The following is a 23,764-nucleotide window of genomic DNA, read 5'->3' as shown; positions in this document are numbered from 1 at the left end:
GGATTTATAGTTCACCTACAGTCAAAGAGTATTCTGAACTTCATCAACGATGAAATTGAACCAAAATTTTCACACAGAGCTCCCATGACCAACAGAAAATACTGGAAGGGTTTGGTGGGCATTGACCTTGAGCTTGGGAGTTGTAGTTCACTTACATCCAGAGAGCACTGTGGACTCAAACAATGATGGATCTGGACCAAACTTGGCACAAGCACTCAATACGCCCAAATATGAACACAGATGGAGTTTGGGGGAAATAGACCTTGATATTTGGGAGTTGTAGTTACTGGGATTTATGGTTCAGCTACAATCAAAGAGTGTTCTGAACCCCACCAATGACAGAATTGGGCCAAACCTCCCACACAGAACCCCCATGACCAACAGAAAACACTCAAGGCCATCCAGTACTCAGCCCCCAGGATTCCATAGCATTGAGCCATAGCAGTTAAAGTGGTGTCAAACAGCATTCATTCTATAGCATAAATACACCCTAAGGAAAATGAGGCAGGATGAACACAGACTCCTTGAGGGAAGGTTAGCTATTTCTCTGGTTTCACACCCAATGGCTGGAAGCTTTAGTGTTCTAACACTTTTATGTTTAAAGAAGGAATTCTAAGCATGCAGCAGCTGTAATGACCAAATTACCAAGAGTGCCTTTTTTGCAGCTGCAATGCTCCCCTCGTGTGCCAGCCATTAGTTCATGCCAGGCCTGTTCCGACTTACACACAAATTCAACTTAAGACTGATCCTGCAGAACATATTTTGTATGCAACACGGGGACTGCCTATACTAGTCATTGAATTGAAAGCCAATGAATTTACTCTATTTCATCACCTCATGGTCACACTTTTATCCCCTTTGTAACCCAATAAAGGGGTGTGTGACTATTACCTGATGAAAACAAAAATCTGCCTTTGGTTTCTTAAAAAAGAAAAGAAGCTGCCTTACCTCAGAGGAGAGGGGAGAGATGATCCAGCCTCAAACAAAAGGGCCTCATTTCCCATTTGGTTTTACTTGCCTTCCTTCAGAGAAAGGAAGAGGAAAGTTCCCCCTCCATTTCTTCTTTCTCTGAAGGCAAGGAATTTTACAAAATCTGAAATTGAGTTCTTTGGAGGAAGGAGGGAAGATCCAAGTTTCAGGGACTTCTGTTTCAGGTTTTTTTTTAACTTCCTTGTTTTGGAGAAAGGAGGGAAGAGCTCTAGAGACCTCAATTTCATAATTGCCTTGCCTTCAGAGAAGGGAGGGAAGGAAGGTTGGTTGAGCTCCAAACAGCTCTGTGACTATTATGTGAGGAACATGAAAATACAAATTCTGCCACCGACTCGTATGCGGTGGATACTATTACGTGATGAAATACAGTATTTGTTGTGTTTCCCCTTTCTCAGGAGCAGCTAATCAAGTTGCAGAAGCAAAAGCTGCAGCTTCCTCAGCAGCAGGCTCCACAGCAGCAGGCCCAGTCAGGAGCCCAGCCACAAGCAGCTCAGGTCCAGGTGCAGCAGCAGCAGGCCCAGCTCTCGGCTGTTACAGCACCAAGACCAGGGGCAGTCCTCACTGGCACCACAGTCACCAACCTCCAAGTGGCTCGCCTCGTAAGTTTCCCTTTGTGCTTCAAGTGGAAGCTCTTGTGTCAGCATTAGAGATTTGCTCAGTTAGACTGGGGGTATCACTGGTACAAGGATAGGGATGGTACAGCCCTTCCTAATGGTGGATGTCTGTTCACATCATCATCCTTTGTTTTGAAACGTAGGTGAAGTAGTTAAGTTTTTTATTGGTATACTCTCTTACAAGAGGGGTGCCCCAATCAAATTAGGCACACCCCAACAACAGAAAAGTCCAGTTCTGTTGAGACACTAGTCCCTCCTTGTTTCCCCATCGACTGGGCATGCCAAAGTTTACATGTATCTGAGGAACCTAATGAAATCCCACCTCTACTTACATCATGTATCACTTGGCACATGTTTTTTTCTATTACTATTGGGTCAGCTTGACCAGAAACAGCTAGCTACATTCACTTTTTGTCAGTTTTGACTCTCTTCCATCTGTAGTTGACACAATTTGGGCTTGGCTGTGCCCAGCGGTTCTAGCTACTGGTTCTTTTAGTTAATACATAGTTTGAGCTCACTCTTATTTTCTCAGTTGGTGTCCATGCATAGTGTTGAGCTCATCTTTAATTATTTCGAATTAGCAGTTTGCAGTAGCAACATATTCTTTGGACAGGTTGGATCTTAATTGATAGCAAACCAAAAAGCATAACTGATGACAAAGTAAAAAACCAAACAAAAAAAGCATATGTGTAAAAGCAACAGGCATATCTCACATCCTTCACCATTCACTATGCAGGCAGAGGCTCATGGGGGTCATAGTACAACAACCCCTGAAGGACTGCGTTCCCCACCTATGTAATAAGAGTATGATCTTTTTACATGTGGAAAACTTACTTGTTGAGCATAAAAAATAACTTTCTTCCTCTCTAGTTCCTCCTGTCATAACCCCCCCCCCCAAACCCGGCACCAGCAGCTGGTACTTGAATGTGGCGGTGTCAATTCGATAGCTTGGCTCATAGCATGTGTTGCGCCCTGTGTGCTTCCATTTTGAAAAAAAAAAAGCCTTATCCTCCAATGTTGGAAAGATAATATTCACTATTCATGGGCCAGTGGTCACATAATCTTGCTGCTTTATCTGTGTATGAAGATACATTTTTGGAAATATGGTCAGCTAATCATCCTAGCTCTTGCCCATATCTTTTGAGGCCCCGTTTTTAAATCTCTCATTCTTTTCTGATTTGTTTCTTTATAATCGTGCTTTTTCAAAATCATATATCTTGTGGAGTAGTTAGTTTGAACTTCTATAAGTAAAACAGAAGTCCAAAACCAAAAAAGCCAAAATCCGAAAACCCGTCATCTCATGGATCAATGTTTAAAAAGATGGTTGGAGGCAGTTTCTTGAGCTCTAATGAGCTCTAATAAGGGTTTTCTGCACTCACAGTACAACCTTTCTAAATGCTCTTTGCTAGTTCTGAACAACTTATGAAAGGGAAAACTCACCCATTTCCTTTTGCAATGTGCTGAAGAATTTTATCGGTGTGTTACATTATTACATGAAGAAGACAAATATTCACACATCTTATTTTTCTGCCTACTTGTCATTGAAAAAACCCCCGATCTTGCTAGTTTGAATGAAAGTTTTGTTTTGACTCTGTTCTGTTTGGAGATTCTTGGAGAACATTGGGCTTGCGATGGAAAAATGTGAGCTTCCCCGTAGCAGGTCTTTCTTATGCTTGTACAATAATCGCCAATCCCTTACTGCTTAGACTCGTGTTGCTGCTTCCCAGCTTCAAGCGCAAGGTCAGATCCAGGCCCAGGCCCCGCAAGCAGCCCAAGTGGCTTTGGCTAAGCCTCCAGTGGTGTCTGTTCCGGCTGCAGTGGTGTCATCAGCAGGTGTTACCACACTCCCTGTTACCGTTGCTGGGATTAGCGTCGCAATTGGGCAGCCACAGAAAGCAGCAGGTAGGTCATCCACTTCTGGAACCTCAAGTTTGTGTAGGTAAGTTAGTAGGGGGCAATGAGGACAAAAAGACATCTGGGCAAAATTGGCTCTTTCACTTTGGGTTTTTTCCCCTCTAGTTTTGGGAGAATAATTTCTCTGTTCTTCAGAACTTAGAAAACATATTTTTGGACTGCACTTTCAAGCAGGGCTATTCGGGATTCTGGAACTTGGAGTCCAAAATGTTGCTTACTCAAGCTTTGTTGTACTGTGGTTATGACTGACGTTTTTGACATGGCTCTGAACAAATCAATTGTGCAGGGAATTGCAGAATGTGCGCCAAACAAATTCATCTTAATCTGTTACTGGGAACTGCTCTTGAACAGCAAGAGCAACGAGGACAATCCCAGTTTTGGCTGATATGAAACACTTTCCTGTTCTCCACCTGCATCAAGGTTCAGCATTAGGTTGAGATATAAAGTTGTAAAGATTTTTATACCTTGCTCAATCCAAAAGGTTACGTGCCACTCAGAACAATGTCCTAATTAATTATATCTGCTTTTCATCAGTCGGACCAAGGCATCGTCCCTCATTACAAGGCCATTCCTTCCCAAGAAGAAAAACAACCCTTCCCTTTAGGGCAGTGGTTCTCACCCTATGGGTCACCAGGTGTTTTGGCCTCCAACTCCCAGAAATCCCAGCCAGTTTACCAACTGTTAGGATTTCTCAGAGTTGAAGGCCAAAACATATGGGGACCAACAGGTTGAGAACCACTGCTTTAGAGTTTTTTAGGGGACATAGAAAGACAAGAGACAGTGGCTATAGAAAAAAAGGGCAACTGTTCACACCACCTGGGTTGCCTCCTCAAGATAAAAATAGTTTTCCACAAATTTTCCCTACACAGGATGAATACAGATATACATCAGTTAAGAAAATAGGTATGTTCCTGGACATTAACAACATATTTGGTAAGAGAGTTCAAAATGACATGGAAGGAATAGATAAAGGTACTTTTACAGTGAAAAAAAGGAGCAGTTCGACATGGTTCAGCAATCTTTTCATTCAGAACTAAAAGATATTTGCATGAAATGAAGCAAATGGGTCAGGCAAGCTGTGCACAAGTAAACAAGAACATTTTGAATCTTTCAGGGACCCAACAGAGGCTTCTTCCAAACTGCATCCAGTGGTGATTTTGTCTTTCACCAAGCTCTACTTGTTTTATTATTTCCATTTTGATGGCTAAATGTGTAACTTTTTAACATGTTGGGCATACCAGGAAGGCAGGTTAATTCCACCTTCCTCATTCATTTCTGTCTTGCTGTTCATTCGTGCTCAGTAAGGGATTCTTGAGAAAGCTAGTTACTTTGTGTGCTGTAGGGAATGCACAGACAACTGGAATAGGATTGGCTAAGAAGGATCCCATTCTTTGCCAGCTAAGCTTTATTGCCTGCTAACTGGAGCCATGCTGCTGGATCCTGGCAATTGGAAGTCTGTGTTTCTCCATTCCATCACCGCCCTCTCAGTCCTAATCTGCTTTTTTATTTTTTAAAAAATCCAGCTGGACAGATGGCTAGCAGGAAAAGAGAGTAGCAGTTTACAGAGAAGAGAAAGTCCCCTGCCTCTTGGCACAGAAACATCTTACTCATCAGTTTGGGCTGGAAAGAGTGAGGATACCCTGGTGGCTGCAGTTCCTGCTGCAGGCATTCGAAAGCTATGAATGGTCAGGATTGCAAACAGTGTCTTAGATGTAGCACAGCTAAGGACACTTGCCTCTGTTTTTTCATCCTCTGAAGGAGGGCAGACAGTTGTGACCCAGATGCAACACCTGTTAAAGCTGAAGCAGCATCACCCAGCAGCTCAGCAGCAGAAAGCCATCCAGCCTCAAGTTGCACAAGGACAACCTGCAGTTCAGCAGAAGGTATCTTCAACTCTCTCTCCCTCTTACTGATTGTCTTCCTTTCTGTGACATCATGTTACAGTTTAGTTATTTATTCTAACTTGAGGATTGCATTTGCCACATGGCCATTAACCTTGATGGCTGGATAAAGTGGCCTATTGGTTTTGTTGCCATTTGCTTGGAGATTAGACCTTTGCATCAAAACACAGCTTGTACACCCTGAAGGTGTTCCTGCACTTAACCACATCCTCTTGGTCCAAGGCATATGTCTCAAACTCAAGGCCAGTGGGCCAAATTAATCCCGCCATGTCATTGTATGTGGCCCTCTTGATCCTGGACTATAACTCTACATGTGGTCTTCCAGATGTTGTATTCTTCGTCATTAGACATAATGAGTAGAGCTGATAGGAGTTGTGATCTGGAAGGTGTTAGTTTGCTCTGTTTAGTCAGGAGAGTGGGGTTTCAATTGAGGGACAAGGCTTGTGGATATGATGTCTGATGTTAAAATGTTCTTTAACCTTTTTCCCAACCTTAGAGCTATAAGGGCAATTCCCATTATCCTGAGTCCACATGGCAGATAATCAAAAGTGATGGAAGTTGTCGTTCAATAACACCTGGGGACACAAATTGGGAAAAAGCTAAAAAGCACTGACCACTATATAACAATATTATTGTTGGCCCTTGGTATCCATGGAGTCTCCATTCATGAATTCAGTAGCCCTATAAAAGTCCACATAAGGCTGATGTGGCCCTTGGTGAAAATGGATTTGACACTCCTGGTCTAGGCAATTATTTGCTTTCAGTGTTTTGCATTACAACTTCTACCAGTCCCAGGTAGCACTCCCACTGCTCAAAATGCATGGCAGGTCCTGGGTTTTACTGCCCTGACTCTGACTCGAGAGTCCACTGTTCTGTTTTGCTGCTCCAGATAAATGCCCAACAAGTTCCCGTTCAGGCTCAACAGCAGACGTCACAGCAACAGAAAGTCTATGCGACGCAGCCAGCCCTTAAAGCACAGTTCCTACCAACATCAATTTCTCAGGCCCAGAAACCTGGGGGAACACAACAGGTCCAGACTCAAATACAGGTACAGGTAGCCTACCTTTTAATCACTCTGGGTTTGGGGGAAGTCAAGTACCCTTCTCACATTCCCTGGGAATTGTGCAGGATCTATATTCAGCCAGGTCAATCAGTATGGAGCCCCAGGAATGAGCTGAAATTTAAAAAATTCCAGAATACAAGGTATCTTTTTTAACCAGGAACCTCTCCCTCAATGTGTTTTTTCTAAAGGTTGCAAAGATTCCACAAGTGGTCTCACAGCAGGCTGCGGTGGCCAATATTCAGCAGGTGGTTTCGGTTTCCCAGCAGGTAAGGTTCTCTGGAATGTACTTTCTATGTTTTATCGTTTGGAATCTCTGTTTAGATATATATATTCTGTATGGCTGCTTCTAGCACCTCGTTCTTGCCCATACTGCCTTATCCGGAAGACCACTCATTTGATTAGAGATTTGTTGCAAGTTCACCTGCAGATCTGGAGAATTAGTTAAAGATGATCTACCTGCAGAAGTTAAAGGATTTACATTTTTATCTCATTAATATACAGTGTATACTAATAAGAAACTTCCTTTCCTTTCATAGTACCGATCCATACATAGTCAAAATCGTACAATCCAAACCTTTATGAATAGTTTTGAATTGGTTATAGAGAATTAAGCCTGGCCATACTGAAGCTGTTTCCTTTCTTTGAGCAGTTAAGACACAAAGATGGAAAGGAGGAATTTGTAAGAAGAATGCTTCTATTCTAAACAAGGAAGTTGTGTCATATTAGAAGACATACCTGGAGCACCCTTCTCTGGGTACAGTTCTAATAGTTTTAGTACTACAGAATTGTTTGTGCTATCATTCAGCCAGCATAACAAAATTTGCTCTACTGCATGTGTCTGCCATGTTTCTGGTTCTACTCATATTGGGTTTGCATTCTAGCTTCAGGTTGTCAGTTGCAGAGAAGCTAAGCTTCTGGACTTTTTCTTCAAGTGTTGTTTCCTTAGTCAGACAAAGACAGTAAAGATCTCTGACTCAGCTTGCTGTTTGTCTGCCTTGAGGTCTTGTCCTTTTAAATTTAGCTTTGAGAAATCTAGACTTTTTTTTAAACTTCTCTTTAGTCCCATTTGGCAAGGGGTTTCTTGACCTCCTACGTCCTGCTATTCTCTAGCTGGTTTCTCATTTGGCATTGAGACAGGAATGCACCTTGGTTACACAGTCTCTGAAAGGTATTGTGCATCACACAGAACAGACTAAGATTGCTTCGGGGTGCGCAGCATGGCGGAGAGACAGGTACCTTAGATCTCCGCATGGTGCCGGCTTTACCAGAAGCAGCCAGGTAGAGCAAAAGCTCCCGTCCCTTTAGCGGATCGAGGCAAGGGAACGATGGAACCATTGGGGTTGGCCGATGGTCCAAAAGGGGGGCCCCTCCTCAAGAGGAGACACCTGAAAGGACCTGGCAACGGCTCCTAGGTACGGTGGGCTTTGGTGAAGCTAACGGGGATGCAAGGACCCTACAAATCTCTGACCAGACGCACCTTTTTATAACACACGAGAGAGGAACAAGAAGTGAGTATTGAGTAAAGGGTATTGGAAGGAGGTGGGAATGCTCTTATTTATGGAAGAAAAAGACTTAAAACTTAATGAGAAATAAGAAATATTGAAGTCCTTAAATAAGTGCTACATCAATTTGGAATAAATAAGGAAAAACTAGAAACAAAGGGCGGCCCAAAGGATAAAAAAGAAATTGGAAAGAAAACAAAAAGAGTGATAAGGGGAGACCCACAAAATAAATTAGGGAAAATTTGAAGTCAGCTGAGAAGAAGGACGAGAGAAACAAGGATCAAACAAAGGGTTAAGCAAAGACTGACCTTGAAGCTGGAAGCTTGGTTTGTCTTTGTGCGCAGTTGGGAGGAAGGAGAGTGTGTCCGGAGGGACTGAGAAAGGGAGAGGGCGGAGCAACGCGATGGTGAAACAAGGAAGGGATGCAAGCAAACACAAACATCGCGAGAAAGCGCGAGATAAGCACTATAGGTGGAAGTAATGCAAGAAAGGGAGAAGGGCGGAAGAGGGGCAGAAGAGACTAGAGAATAAGGCGGAAGTAAGGACAAAGAGAAGTCCAAAAGAAACAAAGAGAGGGAAAGAAAATGAAAGAAGGTAAGAGATTCTAAGAAATCAATCAATAACTCAAGGAAAGGAAAGGGGAAAGAGGAGAGAGGAAAAAGGAAAAGCAAACCCAAAGAACAAACAACTCAACACAGAAGAGCGGGAGGAAGACAATATAAGGAAATAAGGGTAAAGAACACAAAACAACAAAAGTAAAAAAGTGAATTTTCAAATCCTTCCTACCCAAGCCCTTACTTAGAACTTCAACTTAGAACTTAGAAATCTACCTACAAAAAAAATAAAAATCTGCCTACCTCAGAATCTAAGGTACCGTGCCCACAAGAAAACAATCCCAGAATAGCCCATCCTGAGAAAACCCAAAAGGAAACTTACAGGTGATTAAAGGACTTTATGAGTACTGCATGATTACAACAGATGTGAGATATAGAAGAAAGATTAAAGGTGACTAAGATAACTAAATAATAATAATAATAATAATAATAATAATAATAAATCTCCCAATAGCTCTAATTTCTTAACGAAAGAAGACAGCAGATAGAAAAGAAATGGCAACTCTCAAAATGAAAGAAGGAAGAGATCTTAAAGGAATGACAAGAAGGGGATCAGAATTAAACATGAAAGAAATGCTGAAAGAAATTATGAATGAATTTCATACAGTTCAAGAAAAACAAGATGCATACCAGAAAATCGCACAGGAACAAATGTGTGACTTCAGGAAAGAAATAAAAGAGGAAATAAGTGGTATGAAGACAAATTATGCTAATGCAAAAAGAACTAAAAGGACTAAAAATGAGAGGAAAGAGATCAAAAAGGCACAAGAAAATTTAGAGAGAAAGATGAAGAATCTAGATCTTAAAAATGAAAAGCTGAAAGAAAAACAAGAGATCATAGAAACAAGAGAGATGGAACATCAGCTAAGATTGAGAAACATCCTGGAAGAACAAGAAGAAAGAAAAAGTAATAGAAATTTTATCTGAATTGATGGAAAGACCTGACCAAGAGATAAATGACCAAACAGATAGAATGTACAGAGTGAACACAAATTTCGCAAGAATAAGACTGTGAGGAACATAATTGTGCACTTTTCAAAAAAGATATCAAGAGTCGAAGTTTTAAAAATGAATAGCAAAAGATCTGTCTTCTACAAAGGGAAAAAGTAATAATCTTGAAAGAATACCCAGGATCGGTCCTGAACAGAAGGAGAAAGTATTGTTTCTTGACGGAGGAATTAAAAAGCCGAAAATATGATTCAGATGGAAGAGAGGAGAAGGACTAATGGCTACATTCAAGGACCAAAAATACTGGATCACCAACGAAGAGACAGCAAGAGCATTTCTGAAGAAAATCACAAGGGAAAAAGGAAAGAAAATAGAATTAGGAAAGGTGAAAAGGAAAGGAAAAGATTACGCACTGAATCCCTGGAAAAAGAAGAAATGGACATAGGGGACTACAAAATGAATGTAAGTAGTACAGAAATAATCAATCTAGTCAATGTAGAAGAAGCCGAAATAGAAGAAGAGGAAGGAGAAGAAAAAGAAGAGAACAAGAAGATAACTAATATTTGATAGTATAAAAATTTACTCCAATAATGGGTTAAACTCTCCAAACAAAAGAAATAAAATATTCAATAGAATTAAAAAAGAAAAGTTTCATGTGATTGCATTCCAGGAAACATATATAGACGAAAGACATGTTGCACACTTGGACAGCAAAATTCTAGGACAAACATTTTATGCCTCAGCCTCAGAAAAAAAAAAAGGGGGGGTCACTTATATAAACAAAGACATCCCGGCATGCCTATCATTTAAAGATGAAGAAGGGAGGTTTGTAGGGGTAACAATAACAATGAGAAATAAAAAAAACATTAATATGTAATATTTATGCGCCAAATGACTCAACAATTTAAAAAATTTTGATTCATACAATGGGTGTTATTAAGTTTTGCAAAAAGGAAGTTTTGCTGCCTCACCCTGTAAAAGAAATGGCTATGGGATATTATTTCGAAAATATAATTGGTGCAATTTATGATACACAAGAAGCAAAAATAATAATGAATGGCCAAGAGACAGAGACAATCAATATTCAGAAAGGAACGAGACAAGGTTGTCCCATATCACCCCTAATATTCATACTAATATTAGAAATATCATTAGATAGAATAAGAGAGGATAAAGAAATAAAGGGAGAAAGAATACAAGGACAGGACTACAACCTAAGAGCTTTTGCCGATGATATCATAGGGATAATCGAAGCTATAGAAATATGACAGAAGACAAAAAAAGAGGCAGGCTAGCAACACCAGATATCAAAATATATTATGGGTCATGTGCCTTAATTTGGATAAGAGACTGGTCAAAACTGGAGAAAGACAAATTATTAAATTTAGAAGGGGCCGAACTAAGATATGGATGGCACTTGTATCTTTGGTACAAGAAGGCCAAAGTAAAAAAAAAAACTTCAGCAACCACTTTTTTCTCTTCTGAGAGTATGGGAAAAATACAAGAAAAACTTCTATGAAAAAACACCGATGTGGATTTCCCCACTCGAGGCTTCACAAAGGAGGATAACAGGTTGGAACAAATGGCCCAATTATAAAGAGATACTGAAAAGAGAAGAAGGAGAAATCAAGATGAAGACACAACAGGAATTAAACAAAATCATATCATGGTATCAATATTGGCAGATAAAGAGCACTTTAAGACAGATAAAGAAATAGGATTCGAAGAAAGGGAAAATTTCTGGGACAAAATAATGCAAACCGATAGCAAATTGATATCCAAAATTTATTTTTAAAAAACTTTCAGACTGGACAAGAGAAGAAGAGGAAGGCTACATGAAGAGATGGAAAGAAAACATATGGAGAACCATCAAAAAAGAGGAATGGGAAGAGGTATGGAATCAGAAATTAAAATTGTGCAATGGAATTAAAAGAAAATTGGATCAAATGGCCCATAGATGTATATAACCCCCCATAAATTAGGAAAATACTATAAAAATGTCAACTCGAAATGCTGGAAATGCGGGGAAATTGAAGGAACATATTACCATCTATGGTGGACATGTAATAAAGCTACAAATTATTGGAAGAAGATCCAAAAAACTACAAGAGATGCTTGGAATTGATATACCTAGAAAACCAGAAACCTTTCTGCTTGGAATGCATGACCTAAAAATTGACAAAAACAATGACAAAATACTATTCCTATTACTATAGGCAGCTAGAATTTCATATGCAAAACACTGGAAAAAAGAAGAACCCCCTGAAGAAGAATGGCTGACAAAAATTCTTGACATAAGAAATATGGATAAACTGACACATTTACTATAAAAAAAAGAAGGGCTCGCTGAAGGAAGAGACAGACTGGAAACAAGTGATAACATACTTAATGGAGAAAAAAAACTTGAAAATAATCATTTAACGAAGAGAAAACAACAGATAATACGAAAAGAGGGAGAAAAGATAAGAACGAGACAAGAAAAGGGAAAAAAAGAGAAAGGAAAAGGAAAGAACCTCATAGAAGAGGTCAAGAACACTACACTTTTATATACTTTGAACCTTTTACTTTCCCCTCTCCTCTGTCTTCCTCTCACTCTTTCTATCCCAAATCTATCTACCTACCTACATCCTCACCCACCACTCTTTAAACCCCCAACAATTCCCTCCCTATCTCTATCCCTACCCATCTCTATTCTAATTCTATACTATTTATCTAAATCTATTTTATTCATAATTATGTATTCTATATTTAAACCAAATAAAGATATTTAAAAAAAAAGAACTGACTAAGATTAATTGCAAGGAAATATTGTCTTACAACCAGTTTCCTAAATGCTGCAAATAAAATTGCTTGTGTCCATGATAGAGTTAGCAAGTTTTCTTTTTTTAAAAAAATAATTTTTATTGATTTTCATGCACAAATACATTGTTAAAAACAGGTAATGGGTATAAAGGGAGTTTACAAAAGGAGTATACAGTAGGAAGAAGGGGGGTAAGGGAGGGGTGGGTGATGCTTTCGGGTGGGGGGACAGGGCTGGGGGTAGTGGAAGGGGGACAACGAGGGGAGGGGGTTTGGTACTTCCAGGTTTATCCGTCGTGGTACAAACATAATAGGTTTTGCATGTTACATTTGATTTTTATATTTCTCGTTCTCCTCTCTCCATAGTATATTCTGTATAAATGTTAAATTTTGTTTTGTGCCTTATGGCTTGCTTTCTTAGGAGTATTAAAAGTGTCATTATTGTTAATTGCTCCGGGTGATTAGACCCTTATTTTTTCTTTAACATTTAATCATTTTCTTGGATTGTTGTTACATTTCTATTGTGTACAGCCCATTGTTTTCCTCCTTTATAAATTTTATTATTGAGTTCCAATTGGTTTTCTGAGGTTTCCTATAACTTTGGGAAATTCTCTGTGTCAAGATGTCCATGTTTATTATGTCCAATATCTTGTCAACCCAATGTTCCAGTGATGGAACTTCTTTGTTTTTCCACATTCTTGCTATGACCATTCTAGCCGCTGTTGTTAAATAAAAGAGTATTTTATCTTCATTTTTGTCTAGTTTGAGATTGTGAAGCCCTAATAATAATATTTCCGGTCTTAAATCAAATTTAACCTCTAGTATTTTTTCGACCGATCTATGGATTTGTGTCCAAAATGAGTTAGCAAGTTTTCTAGACAATTCTGCCTGTCCTATTAATATGGATATTTCTCAACTGGAAGGCTTCTCTGGGAATGCTTTTCAACTCATCAGTTATGCTTTTGTAGATATTATCCAAAGTAGCAAAGTGGTACTCTTTCAGGTGGTTTTTGGACTGAAGGAATACAAATTAGTCACAGGGGTTGAGATCTGGCCAATAAGGGGGGCTGAGGACCACAGGAATGTTTGTGTGTGTGTTGGGGGGGGGGGGGGTGCAAAAAATCATTGACTCAGCTTGCTGTTTCTGATTTCTGTGTGATGTGGTGCAGCATCCAAGTGTGTACAATGCCTGGTTGCACACATGCCACCCTCTTCCTGAATCTTCCAAAGACTTTCTGATTAAAAAGTTTGATTGACACTTTGCCTTGGAAGCACAAATGTCTTGATGATCCCGACTCTCAAAAAAATAAAAACAAATGAGCATTCATCTGATTTTCAATCTGCTCATTCTCTATTTCTTGGGAGAATTTGCAGTGTACCACTCCTGACTTTGGCGTTTGGTCTTGAAAATCCATGATTCATCTTCATCTGTATCCAATCACGCAACAGGAGGATTCTAGCTCCCTCTCAAGATCAAGTTCAGAAGATCAACATGCACATCCCTTCAATTAGCCTTGTGCTTGGTTGTGAGGTGTTTTGGAACCATCTCAGTTTAGACTTCTCATGCCCAAATCCTGTGTTAAAATCGGATTGATGGTATTTTATTTTTTATTTATCGTGTCAGGGCAGCCAGTTGATTATATTACATTTCTAACAGAACAAAGCAAACAAACAGACAAAATACAAAAATTGTGAGTTTGGTAGTTGATTAAATGTCCTTTGACCAGTATCTGGCCACTTGGAGTGCTTCCGGTGTTGCTGCAAGAAGGTCCTCCATTGTGCATGTGGCAGGGCTCAGGTTGCATTGCAGCAGGTGGTCAGTGGTTTGCTCTTCTCCACACTCGCATGTCGAGGATTCCACTTTGTAGCCCCATTTCTGAAGGTTGGCTCTGCATCTCATGGTGCCAGAGCACAGTCTGTTCAGCGCCTTCCAAGTCGCCCAGTCCTCTGTGTGCCCAGGGGGGAGTCTCTCATTTGGTATCAGCCATTGGTTGAGGTTCTGGGTTTGATCCTGCCACTTTTGGACTCTCACTTGCGGAGGTGTTCCAGCGAGTGTCTCTGTAGATCTTAGAAAACTATTTCTAGATTTAAGTCGTTGACGTGCTGGCTAATACCCAAACAGGGGATGAGCTGGAGATATCTCTGCCTTGGTCCTTTCACTATTGGCTGCTACTTCCCGGTGGATGTTAGGTGGTGCAATACCAGCTAAGCAGTGTAATTTCTCCAGTGGTGTAGGGCGCAGACACTCCGTGATAATGCGGCATGTCTCATTAAGAGCTACATCCACTGTTTTAGTGTGGTGAGATGTGTTCCACACTGGGCATGCATACTCAGCAGCAGAGTAGCACAGCGCAAGGGCAGATGTCTTCACTGTATCCAGTTGTGATCCCCAGGTTGTGCCAGTCAGCTTTCGTATGATATTGTTTCTAGCACCCACTTTTTGCTTGATGTTCAGGCAGTGCTTCTTGTAGGTAAGAGCACGGTCCAGAGTGACTCCCAAGTATTTGGGTGCGCTGCAATGCTCCAGTGGGATTCCTTCCCAGGTGATCTTCAGAGCTCGGGATGCTTGTCTGTTCTTGAGATGAAAGGCACATGTCTGTGTTTTAGATGGGTTGGGGATCAGCTGGTTTTCCCTGTAATAGTCAGTAAGAGCACCTAGAGCTTCGGAAATCTTCTGTTCTACCATCTCAAAGCTCCCTGCTTGAGCAGTAATAGCACGATCATCAGCATAGATGAAACTCTGTCCCTTCTGGCAGTGTCTGGTCATTTGTGTAGATGTTGAACATGGATGGAGCAAGCACGCTCCCCTGAGGCAGGCCGTTCTTCTGTTTCTGCCATCTGCTTCTCTGGCCCTGGAACTCAACAAAAAAGCTCCTGTTTTGTAGCAGGTTTCCTATGAGGTGGGTGAGTTGGTAGTCCTTTGTGATATTACACATTTTTCTCAGGAGGAGGCGGTGGTTCACAGTATCATAGGCTGCTGACAGGTCTATGAAGACAGCTCCTGTGATCTGCTGCCTTTCAAAGCCATCTTCTATGTGCTAAGTCAGGTTCAACACTTGCAATGTGCAGCTTTTGCCTTTTCTGAAGCCAGCTTGCTGTGGGATCAGACAAGGGTCTATTTTTTCCGTAATTCTATGCAAAATAAGCCTCTCCAGAACTTTGTAGAGGTGGCACAGCAGGGAGACTGGTCTGTAGCTTTTTGAGTCATTACGGTCTTTGCCTTGCTTCAAGATGGTGATGACTCTTGCTTTCCTCCAGATTTTGGGGATCTGACAGGATGCAGTGCAGTTGTTCATCAGCTCCAGCAGCCAGCGCCTTGCTTTTGGACCAAAGTTCTTGATTTGTTCCATCCGTAGATCATCCAGGCCAGCTGCTTTGCCATTTTTACATTTATTGAGAGCCATGTCCAATTCAGTAGATGTAAAGGGTTCATGAAGGTTGTTGTTCTCAATCTCTGGTTGTCTGGCTATTGGTTTCTTTCCTACTCTGGTGGCAAAGTTGGGTTTCCTATTCTTCAAGAGTTGGTGTGCTATCTGGTCTGCCTTTATGTTGGCATGGGTATTACGTTGTGAGGGGTTGTTGCTCAACCGTCTTAGCAGCCTTCACGCCTTCTGGCTGCTCCTGCCCATGTCGACCTCTGTGATCAGCTTGATCCACTGTTCTTTCTTGGCTTCAGAGATGGAGGACACAATGCTCTGCGCTGCCTGAAGGGTCTGCTCACTAAATGGATCTTCGTTGTGGAGCCTGTAATAGTTTTCCAACAAGGCAGCTGTTTCAGGAGTAATGCCCTGAAGGTAGTTGGTTCTGCAGCCTCTCGGTATCGAGGCCTGTGAGCAGGTTTTCACTATTTCAATAAAATGCTCGTATTCCTCAGGGATTGGCGCAGCCGATTTAACTCACTACTGATCGTTCTCAATCTCACTTGACTATCTGACATCAGTAGAGTCCTCACTCTTTCTACATTGTTAACCATTTTTGAGGTTGAGGTTTGCCTTCCATTTTTTCTTGGCCCTCTGAAAAGGCCTTGTACAATCTGAACACTTGTAGCCTGGATAGGGAATGTTCTCTATAAGTATTTTTTAGCCTGGATAGGGAATGTTCTCTATAAGTACAGGGTTAGTCAAAATGCATAGGCCAATAAGCCATTCAATTGAATGGCTTATTGGCCTATGCATTTTGACTAACCCTGTATTTTGTATTTTTTCATAAGTCACAGTAGCGGATTATCCAAGCTTTACACAAAATGTGATGGGCAGAGTCTTGCTCTCATTTTTGCCGGTCTGTTTCATAATGAACTTCACAAACACAACTTCACATCAGAGGCTCTCAACAATTGCATAGTAACTGTAGCAAGTTCAAACTTGTACTGAGCCCACGGCAGTGGTGAACTTAACTGCCATGTGAAGGGGAAGGTCACAGCGTTCTCAGTTCATGCACAGTGTTGCCAGCTCATTACTTTTCTGCCATACCTCGTAGATCTTAGGCCGGGCCAAGCATTTGCAGGGTAATGTAATTGCTGGTGACTTGCCTTACATATCTTTCTTTCTTTAATTTACATTATCCTCTTTCTCCTACCATAGGACCCAAGGCTGCTTACAGAATAGAATAAATCAAAGTACATTGGAATTCATTTTCTCTTCCTCTTTCAGGTTCAAGCCCAACCACAGACTGTGACTTTGTCCCAAACGACTGCAGGCCAGCATCAAGTCCAAGTGATCCCTGCTGCCACTACTGCTACAGCTCAAGTGGTCCCACAGAAACTGATACAACAGCAGGTTGTCACAACCTCTCCCCAGATGCAGGCCCCAGGAGTACAAAACCAAGCCCAGGCCTCAGCACCATCTGATGGCCAGACTCAGCAAGGAAAAGTGCAGATGAGAGCGCCAGTCAGGTTAAAGGCACCCAGCAAACCTAGTTAATTCCATAATCTAAGAGCCGTGATTAGAAAGGGGAGAGAAGCACCGCTTTTACAATCATTTTATGCAATCTGGCAAATGTGGGGCTTGGTTCATTGATGAATCTACGTCTTCCTGAATGCCTTCACATGTTCTGACTTGCAGAAAGACATCAGACAGGAAAATTGATTCCAAATAGTTTCAAGAATTGTTTTGGAACCATGTGTAGTGTAAATATTTCACACCAAGAACCCTCAGAAAACAATGTGGTTACTTTTCAACATCAGTAAATTTGTGCACACATTAGGTCACATTATAATCACTCCTAGGGAAAAATTTAATAGAATGATGGGATTGGCAAAACCCTTACTGTTTAGGTGAGTTTCCACAAACCTATGTCTAGATAGAGGAAGACCTTTTGGAATTAATTCCTGCAATAGTTTGCCAATGTCAAAATTTTAAGTGCTTCTAATTATAAACCATATTGCAGCATTTTTGTCTTTTTTAAAAACAAGCATTTACTAGTAGCATGTTGTTGTTTCTTTGGTGTACAGTTTTTTTTTAAAAAAATCCCTACCCTTTGTTTTGCTTCCATATTTCACTGTTAAAGTAATGACTATCTGAAGCATGTGGGTTTTCTTGGTAAATAAATACTATGTGATAATAGCTGTGTTTAATTGTTAACAATATTGCTTCCTTAATTTGTAAAAAGGAAATGTTTTATTATGATGGCAGAGTTTGTTGCCCTTGTTTCACATGAAGCTTCCAGTGCAGAAGTATGTTCATCTTATGGAATTTCTACTTTTACAACCCATTTCAAAATTCAGTTACACTTCTGCTTAACAAAAAGAGAGAATGGAACGTTTCCTTCAAATTTTACATTTGCATAAACTAGCAGATGGACTTTTAACTGGTTTATTAAAGATAAAGGTCCGCCTCGTAATCAATAATTTTGGAAGTTAAATTTCCCTTACTGCATTTAAATTCCAATGCAACCTAGAAGTATTTTTAGAATAGCAGCTCCCTTTGCCATGGTTTGCTGTTCTAACTATTAAAGTTGCATGGGATGCTATATGAACCATGGAAATACTGGGTAGCTTAAGAAAAAACAGAAGAAAAAGTTGTGGGCTATTGCCCACAAAAAAAGAATAGACATAAATGTAAGGGAAATGTGAGCGCAGATGGGGGCATCAAATGTTGTCAGTCTTTCAAAAAACAAAACAAGTTGCAGATTTTTGTCTTCAGGTGAACTTTGGAAAAATATTCTTACCGAAGCTTGAGATCATATCAGGCGTCCATATCCATTTCTTACTAATTTTAGTGTGTCATCAGTCGATAGATTATTGATCTAGAACTATTTGATATCCAGGATAGTTTAGACAAAGAATTAGACATCTTTGCTAGTTCTGCAATGCAGAATTCCAGCTTCTTCCTCCTGATTTGCCAACGTAGTCTTCTTGCTGCAACATACTGTATTTTTAGGGGCTCGTGTGTTGTGTGTTTACGTTTAAAAAAAAGACAACTCCATAAAGGAGCTAAGAGACAGACTGTTGAGTCTCCCCATCTTTTCCCCATCCCAATGGTTTATGTGCCTCCTAGTATGCAGATAGCAAAAATCAACTGTAGATTAACTTATGATACTGAATTGTTCCCTTTAGTAATTGTTCAAGAGCTAGCCTCCTCAGAAGTGAAGTGGGATTGAATGCACAATCTGGTTCTTGGATCATTACACCCCTCCCTCCCTCCCTCCCTTAAAAACATTGAAGTATTACTTCTGACAGACCTTTAAGCCTTTGTGTACAAATGCAGTGGGATGTGAATATACAAAATGCAGTTAAGACTGCATTTTACAGCCGCAATATACTTATTTTGCTTATGTCAGCTGAAACAATGTCTGTTTCCGTGGACAGGGATGATAAAAATGAGATTTCTCCTACTTTTCTGTCTCTTCCTCCTTCCGTCTTGGAACGTTTACTAAAAATGCTGATCAAAAAAAGTGTAAATATCTTTATGAACATTAAAACATTTGTACTTGACCTGTAGGATTGTAAGGACTTGTGGTGTATCCTATCTGAAAGTGTAATAAACTACATTTTTATAACATTTGTTCTTTGTAGTTTTTTAAACATGTGTATTTTACATTGTCTTCTTGGTTCTGATTCTTCCTGTAATATTTTTAGTTTTTTCTTCCAGAGACCCTACGGCAATGTGTCAAACTCAAGGCCCGTGGGAAGAATCCAGCCCTCTGTGTCATTTTATCTGTCCCTCCAGGTGCTGGACTGCAAGTCCTGTGTTCCTCATCAGTAGACATTATCATGACTAGAGCTGATAGTATTTGGGATACCGCAGTGGTTCTCAACCTGGGGTCTCCAGATGTTTTTGGCCTACAACTCCCAGAAATCCCAGCCAGTTTACCAGCTGTTAGGATTTCTGGGAGCTGAAGGCCAAAAACATCTGGGGACCCCAGGTTGAGAACCACTGGGATACAGTGAGATCTGGAAGGCTACAGTTGGCTCTGTTTTTGGACAATGGAAATCTCCATAATCGTTATGGAGAGTTTATGATCTTTGGAAAAGGATAACCTCGTTAGAAGTCACAACCTTTTGAAAAATGATGCCAAAAGGTAAAAAGCATGACCTGTTAGAGTCATAACCTTTTGAGAAAATGGCATTCACCAGCACTCATATACACACAGCAGAGTTTCAGAATTATTTTTATTATTATTATTAAACTTTATTTGTACCCCGCTAGCATCTCTCGAAGGACTCGATGCGGCTTACACAGGCCAAGGCCTCAACACAACAACAGCATAACAACAACAATTCAAAACAAATCAAAAACATAAAGCAATAACAACAAAACATTACACCATAACACAGTAAAAACCAGGGCCGGGCCAAGTGATGGGTACAGATTAAAAAAGTGCTGGGTGTGACAGGTGGTATGTTGGATTTCTGGGCAACTGCAATGTGCAGAGAATCTTAAACTCTAATAAAGTGCTTCTGGGACATAGTGCTGGGGTTTTCCTATTCCGGAAAGGCACATCGGAATAGCCCGGTCTTCAAGCTCTTCCTAAAGACTGCCAACGTGGGTGCTAATCTTATGTCTTTGTGGAGGGTGTTCCAAAGTCAGGGGGGCAACCACAGAAAAGGTCTTGTCCCTCATCCCCACCAAACGCTCCTGCAACGCAGGCGGGATCATGAGCAGGGCCTCTCCGGATGAGCAAAGGGAGCGCGTGGGTTCATAGACGGAGATACGGTCACGCAGGTAGGCAGGTCCCAAACCGTTTAGGGCTTTGTAGGTAAGCACCTGCACCTTGAATTGGGATCGGAAGGTAAACGGCAGCCAATGGAGCTCCTTAAACAGGAGAGTTGACCTCTCTCTGTAAGGAGCACCAGTTAACATCCTGGCCGCCGCCCGTTGGACCAGTTGGAATTTCCAAGCAGTTTTCAAGGGCAGCCCCACGTAGAGCGCATTACAGTAATCCAATCTAGAGGTGACCAAGGCATGGACCACCCCGGCCAAATCAACCTTTGCGAGGTACGGTCGCAGCTGCCGCACAAGTCTTAGTTGTGCAAAAGCCCTCCCGGACACCGCCGACGCCTGAGCCTCAAGCGTAAGCGATGAATCCAAGAGGACTCCCAGACTGCGGACCTGTGACTTCAGGGGGAGAGTAACCCCGTCCAGCACAGGTTGCCACCCTATACCCCGATCCGGTTTACGATTGACCAGGAGGACCTGTCTTGTTGGGATTGATCTTCAGCTTGTTCGTCCTCATCCAGATAGCCACAGTGGCCAGGCACTTGTCCAGCACTCGAGGGGCCTCCTTTGTAGGTGGAAATGAGTAATAGAGTTGTGTGTCATCTGCATAGAGATGGCACCTAACTCCAAAACTCCGGATGACCTCTCCCAGCGGTTTCATGTAGATGTTAAAAAGCATGGGAGACAAGATAGAGCCTTGCAGGACCCCACAGGTCAAAGGCCAGGGGTCCGAGCAGGCATCTCCCAGCTTCACCATCTGGGAACGACCCTCCAGGAAGGACCGGAACCACGTCAAAACCATGCCCCCAAGACCCATCCCAGAGGGTCGACCCAGAAGGATACCATGATCGATGGCATCGAAAGCCGCTGTGTTGTTTTGGTTGCCCAAAAACATCTGCTCACCCTTAAAACATCTTGGCTTAAATCATGCTCTCAAGAGACAAAAAGAAGCAGACTTCTGTAAAGGTAACATAGTTGGTTTACTCATAAGCTTAATGTATTCAGCATACAGATACTTTGCTTATCGGTCCAGTTACAGATAGGATTTGAAGTAGTTTATCTGTGTGGATTTCTTATAATCAGCAGTCCATAATCTAAAGCATCTCTCTGTTCTGAGAGTCTAATGGAGTTTCTGTCTAGTCTGAAAGTCCAATGGAATCTGTATAGTCCGAGAGTCGGAAAACATAACTGTTCCTACTGAAGTCTCTAAGCATACAGTTCCTACTGAAGTCTAAACTGTACTGTTTCTAAACTGGAGTCTGAACAAGCCCAAATTTGATCACATGACCTGCAGTCCCTCCCACAACAAAGAGTAAAAAGCCTCAAATCATACAAGGCTTATGGATATGATGTCTGACTTTAAAATGTCCCTTAACGTTTCCCCAACCTCAGAGCCACAAGTGCACAACAACCCCTGTCTGCACGGCAGATAATCAAAAGTGATAGGAGTTGTCATTCAGCAACATTCAGGCATGCAAATTGGGTAAAAATGAAAGATCACTGCCCACAATGTAAAAAACTATGTACAGGCAGTCTGCAAATTACAAACAAGATTGGTTCTGTAGGTCTGTTCTTAAGTTAAATTTCTAATTTGGAACAGGTACATTTTTAAAATGTAACTCGAGCCATACACACAAACATATATAAGCTTTGGATAGCATAGGGAAGAGTTAACGTCCCTGTGGTGTTTCCTTTGCTGTCTGTGCACCTGTTCAGAAGATTTCCTCTCACTTTGTCCCTGTGATAATTGGATTTTGAAAAAAAAAAAGGCTTGTGAAAACAAGGATTGATGGGAAAGCTTCAGTGGAGACCTCTTCCCCCCATGATAACTCTTTCAGGAATGGATTTCCCTTCCTCGGGGTAGATTTCTCTCACTTCCTGTTGTCTCAGCCTTGTTCTGAGCTAGGAGTCATTTGTAAGTCGGATGTTTGTAACTCAGTGACTCTGTAGTTGGCCCTCTGTATCTACGGATCCTCCATCTAGGGATATTTTCAATCTATGGATTCAACAGCCCTTTGAAGGGAACTGTAAGGTTGATGGGTTTGACAGCCCTGCCCTAAGGAAAAAGCTATGATCTTCAAATATAATGTCAAAAAGTTTTAGCTTAGACATATCTCCTACACCCAACTTTCAGAGATGTAAAGTGGGAGATGAAACCTGACCTCTACTCATTGTCAATGTTAACAATTGTTTTTCGCCTCAGTTAACAAAGATGTGTTCTCGGTCCAGATGCAACTGGAAAGAGAATCATAGAGTTGGAAGAGACCTCATGGGCCATCCAGTCCAACCCCCTGCCAAGAAGCAGAAATATTGCATTCAAAACATCCCTGACAGATGGCCATCCAGCCTCTGTTTAAAAGCTTCCAAAGAGGGAGCCTCCACCACATTCCGAGGCAGAGAGTTCCACTGCTGAATGGTTATCACAGTCAGGAAGTTCTTCCTAATGTTATTTATTTATTTATTTATTTATTTATTTACTTTGCTTATATACCGCTGTATCTCAAGCCCGAAGGCAACTCACGGCGGTTCACAAACAGTAAAAACAGTAGAAACAGCAGTGGTTCCATACAACATATAACAATTGACTTAACACATTATCCATAAATTACCAATAAGCAATTACAATGCACAATTATTACAAAAAACAATGTACAGATGGAATCTCCTTTCTTGTAGTTTGAAGTCATTGTTCTGCATCCTAGTCTCCAGGGAAGCAGAAAACAAGCTTGCTCCCTCCTCCCTGTGGCTTCCTCTCATATATTTATACATGGCTATCATGTCTCCTCTCAGCCTTCTCTTCTTCAGGCTAAACATGCCCAGCTCTTTAAGCCACTCCTCCTAGGGCTTGTTCTCCGGACCCTTGATCATTTTAGTCGCCCTCCTCTGGACACATTCCAGCTTGTCAATATCTCTCTTCATTTGTGGTGCCCAGAACTGGACGCAATATTCCAGGTGTGGTCTAACCAAGGTGGAATAGAGAGGTAGCATTACTTCCCTAGATCTAGGCGCTATGATAGGGCTCATATAGGTCCTTTGAATGGCCTTAGTGTAATCTGTGTAGGCCAGGCATTGTAGATAAAGACCACCACTCTGAATAGTATCCAGAAACAGATTGGCAGCCAGTCGAACAGAAGCAGATTGAAGGGCCCTTTCACACAGCCCTATGTCCCAGAATATCAAGGCAGAAATCCCACAATATCTACTTTGAACTGGAATATCAGAGTCCACACTGCCATATATCCCAGTTCAAAGCAGATAATGTG

General features: G+C 41.3%; 1 protein-coding gene across 12 annotated transcripts in view; it reads left to right on the top strand.

Moving 5' to 3' along the window:
- The window catches only part of EP400 (E1A binding protein p400), a 110,566-nt gene extending 91,223 nt beyond the window's left edge, over positions 1 to 19,343 (top strand). For 10 of the 12 annotated variants that reach the window (XM_060785659.2, XM_060785653.2, XM_060785662.2 and 7 more), the window contains 6 exons: positions 1,386 to 1,589; positions 3,311 to 3,506; positions 5,277 to 5,401; positions 6,309 to 6,467; positions 6,671 to 6,748; positions 16,995 to 19,343. In XM_060785659.2, the coding sequence (XP_060641642.2) occupies positions 1,386 to 1,589; positions 3,311 to 3,506; positions 5,277 to 5,401; positions 6,309 to 6,467; positions 6,671 to 6,748; positions 16,995 to 17,264 (1,032 nt within the window). In that variant the 3' untranslated portion in view covers positions 17,265 to 19,343. The remainder of the gene's footprint in view (positions 1 to 1,385; positions 1,590 to 3,310; positions 3,507 to 5,276; positions 5,402 to 6,308; positions 6,468 to 6,670; positions 6,749 to 16,994) is intronic. The other 2 variants (XM_060785663.2, XM_060785654.2) reach the window with 1 other exon arrangement.
- The last annotated feature ends 4,421 nt before the right edge of the window (positions 19,344 to 23,764 follow it).

This window comes from Anolis sagrei, chromosome X, assembly GCF_037176765.1.
Source record: "Anolis sagrei isolate rAnoSag1 chromosome X, rAnoSag1.mat, whole genome shotgun sequence".
NCBI classification, from domain to species: domain Eukaryota; kingdom Metazoa; phylum Chordata; class Lepidosauria; order Squamata; family Dactyloidae; genus Anolis; species Anolis sagrei.
Note: the sequence above shows the minus strand (reverse complement) of the source record. Positions and strands in the feature narration are given on the sequence as shown.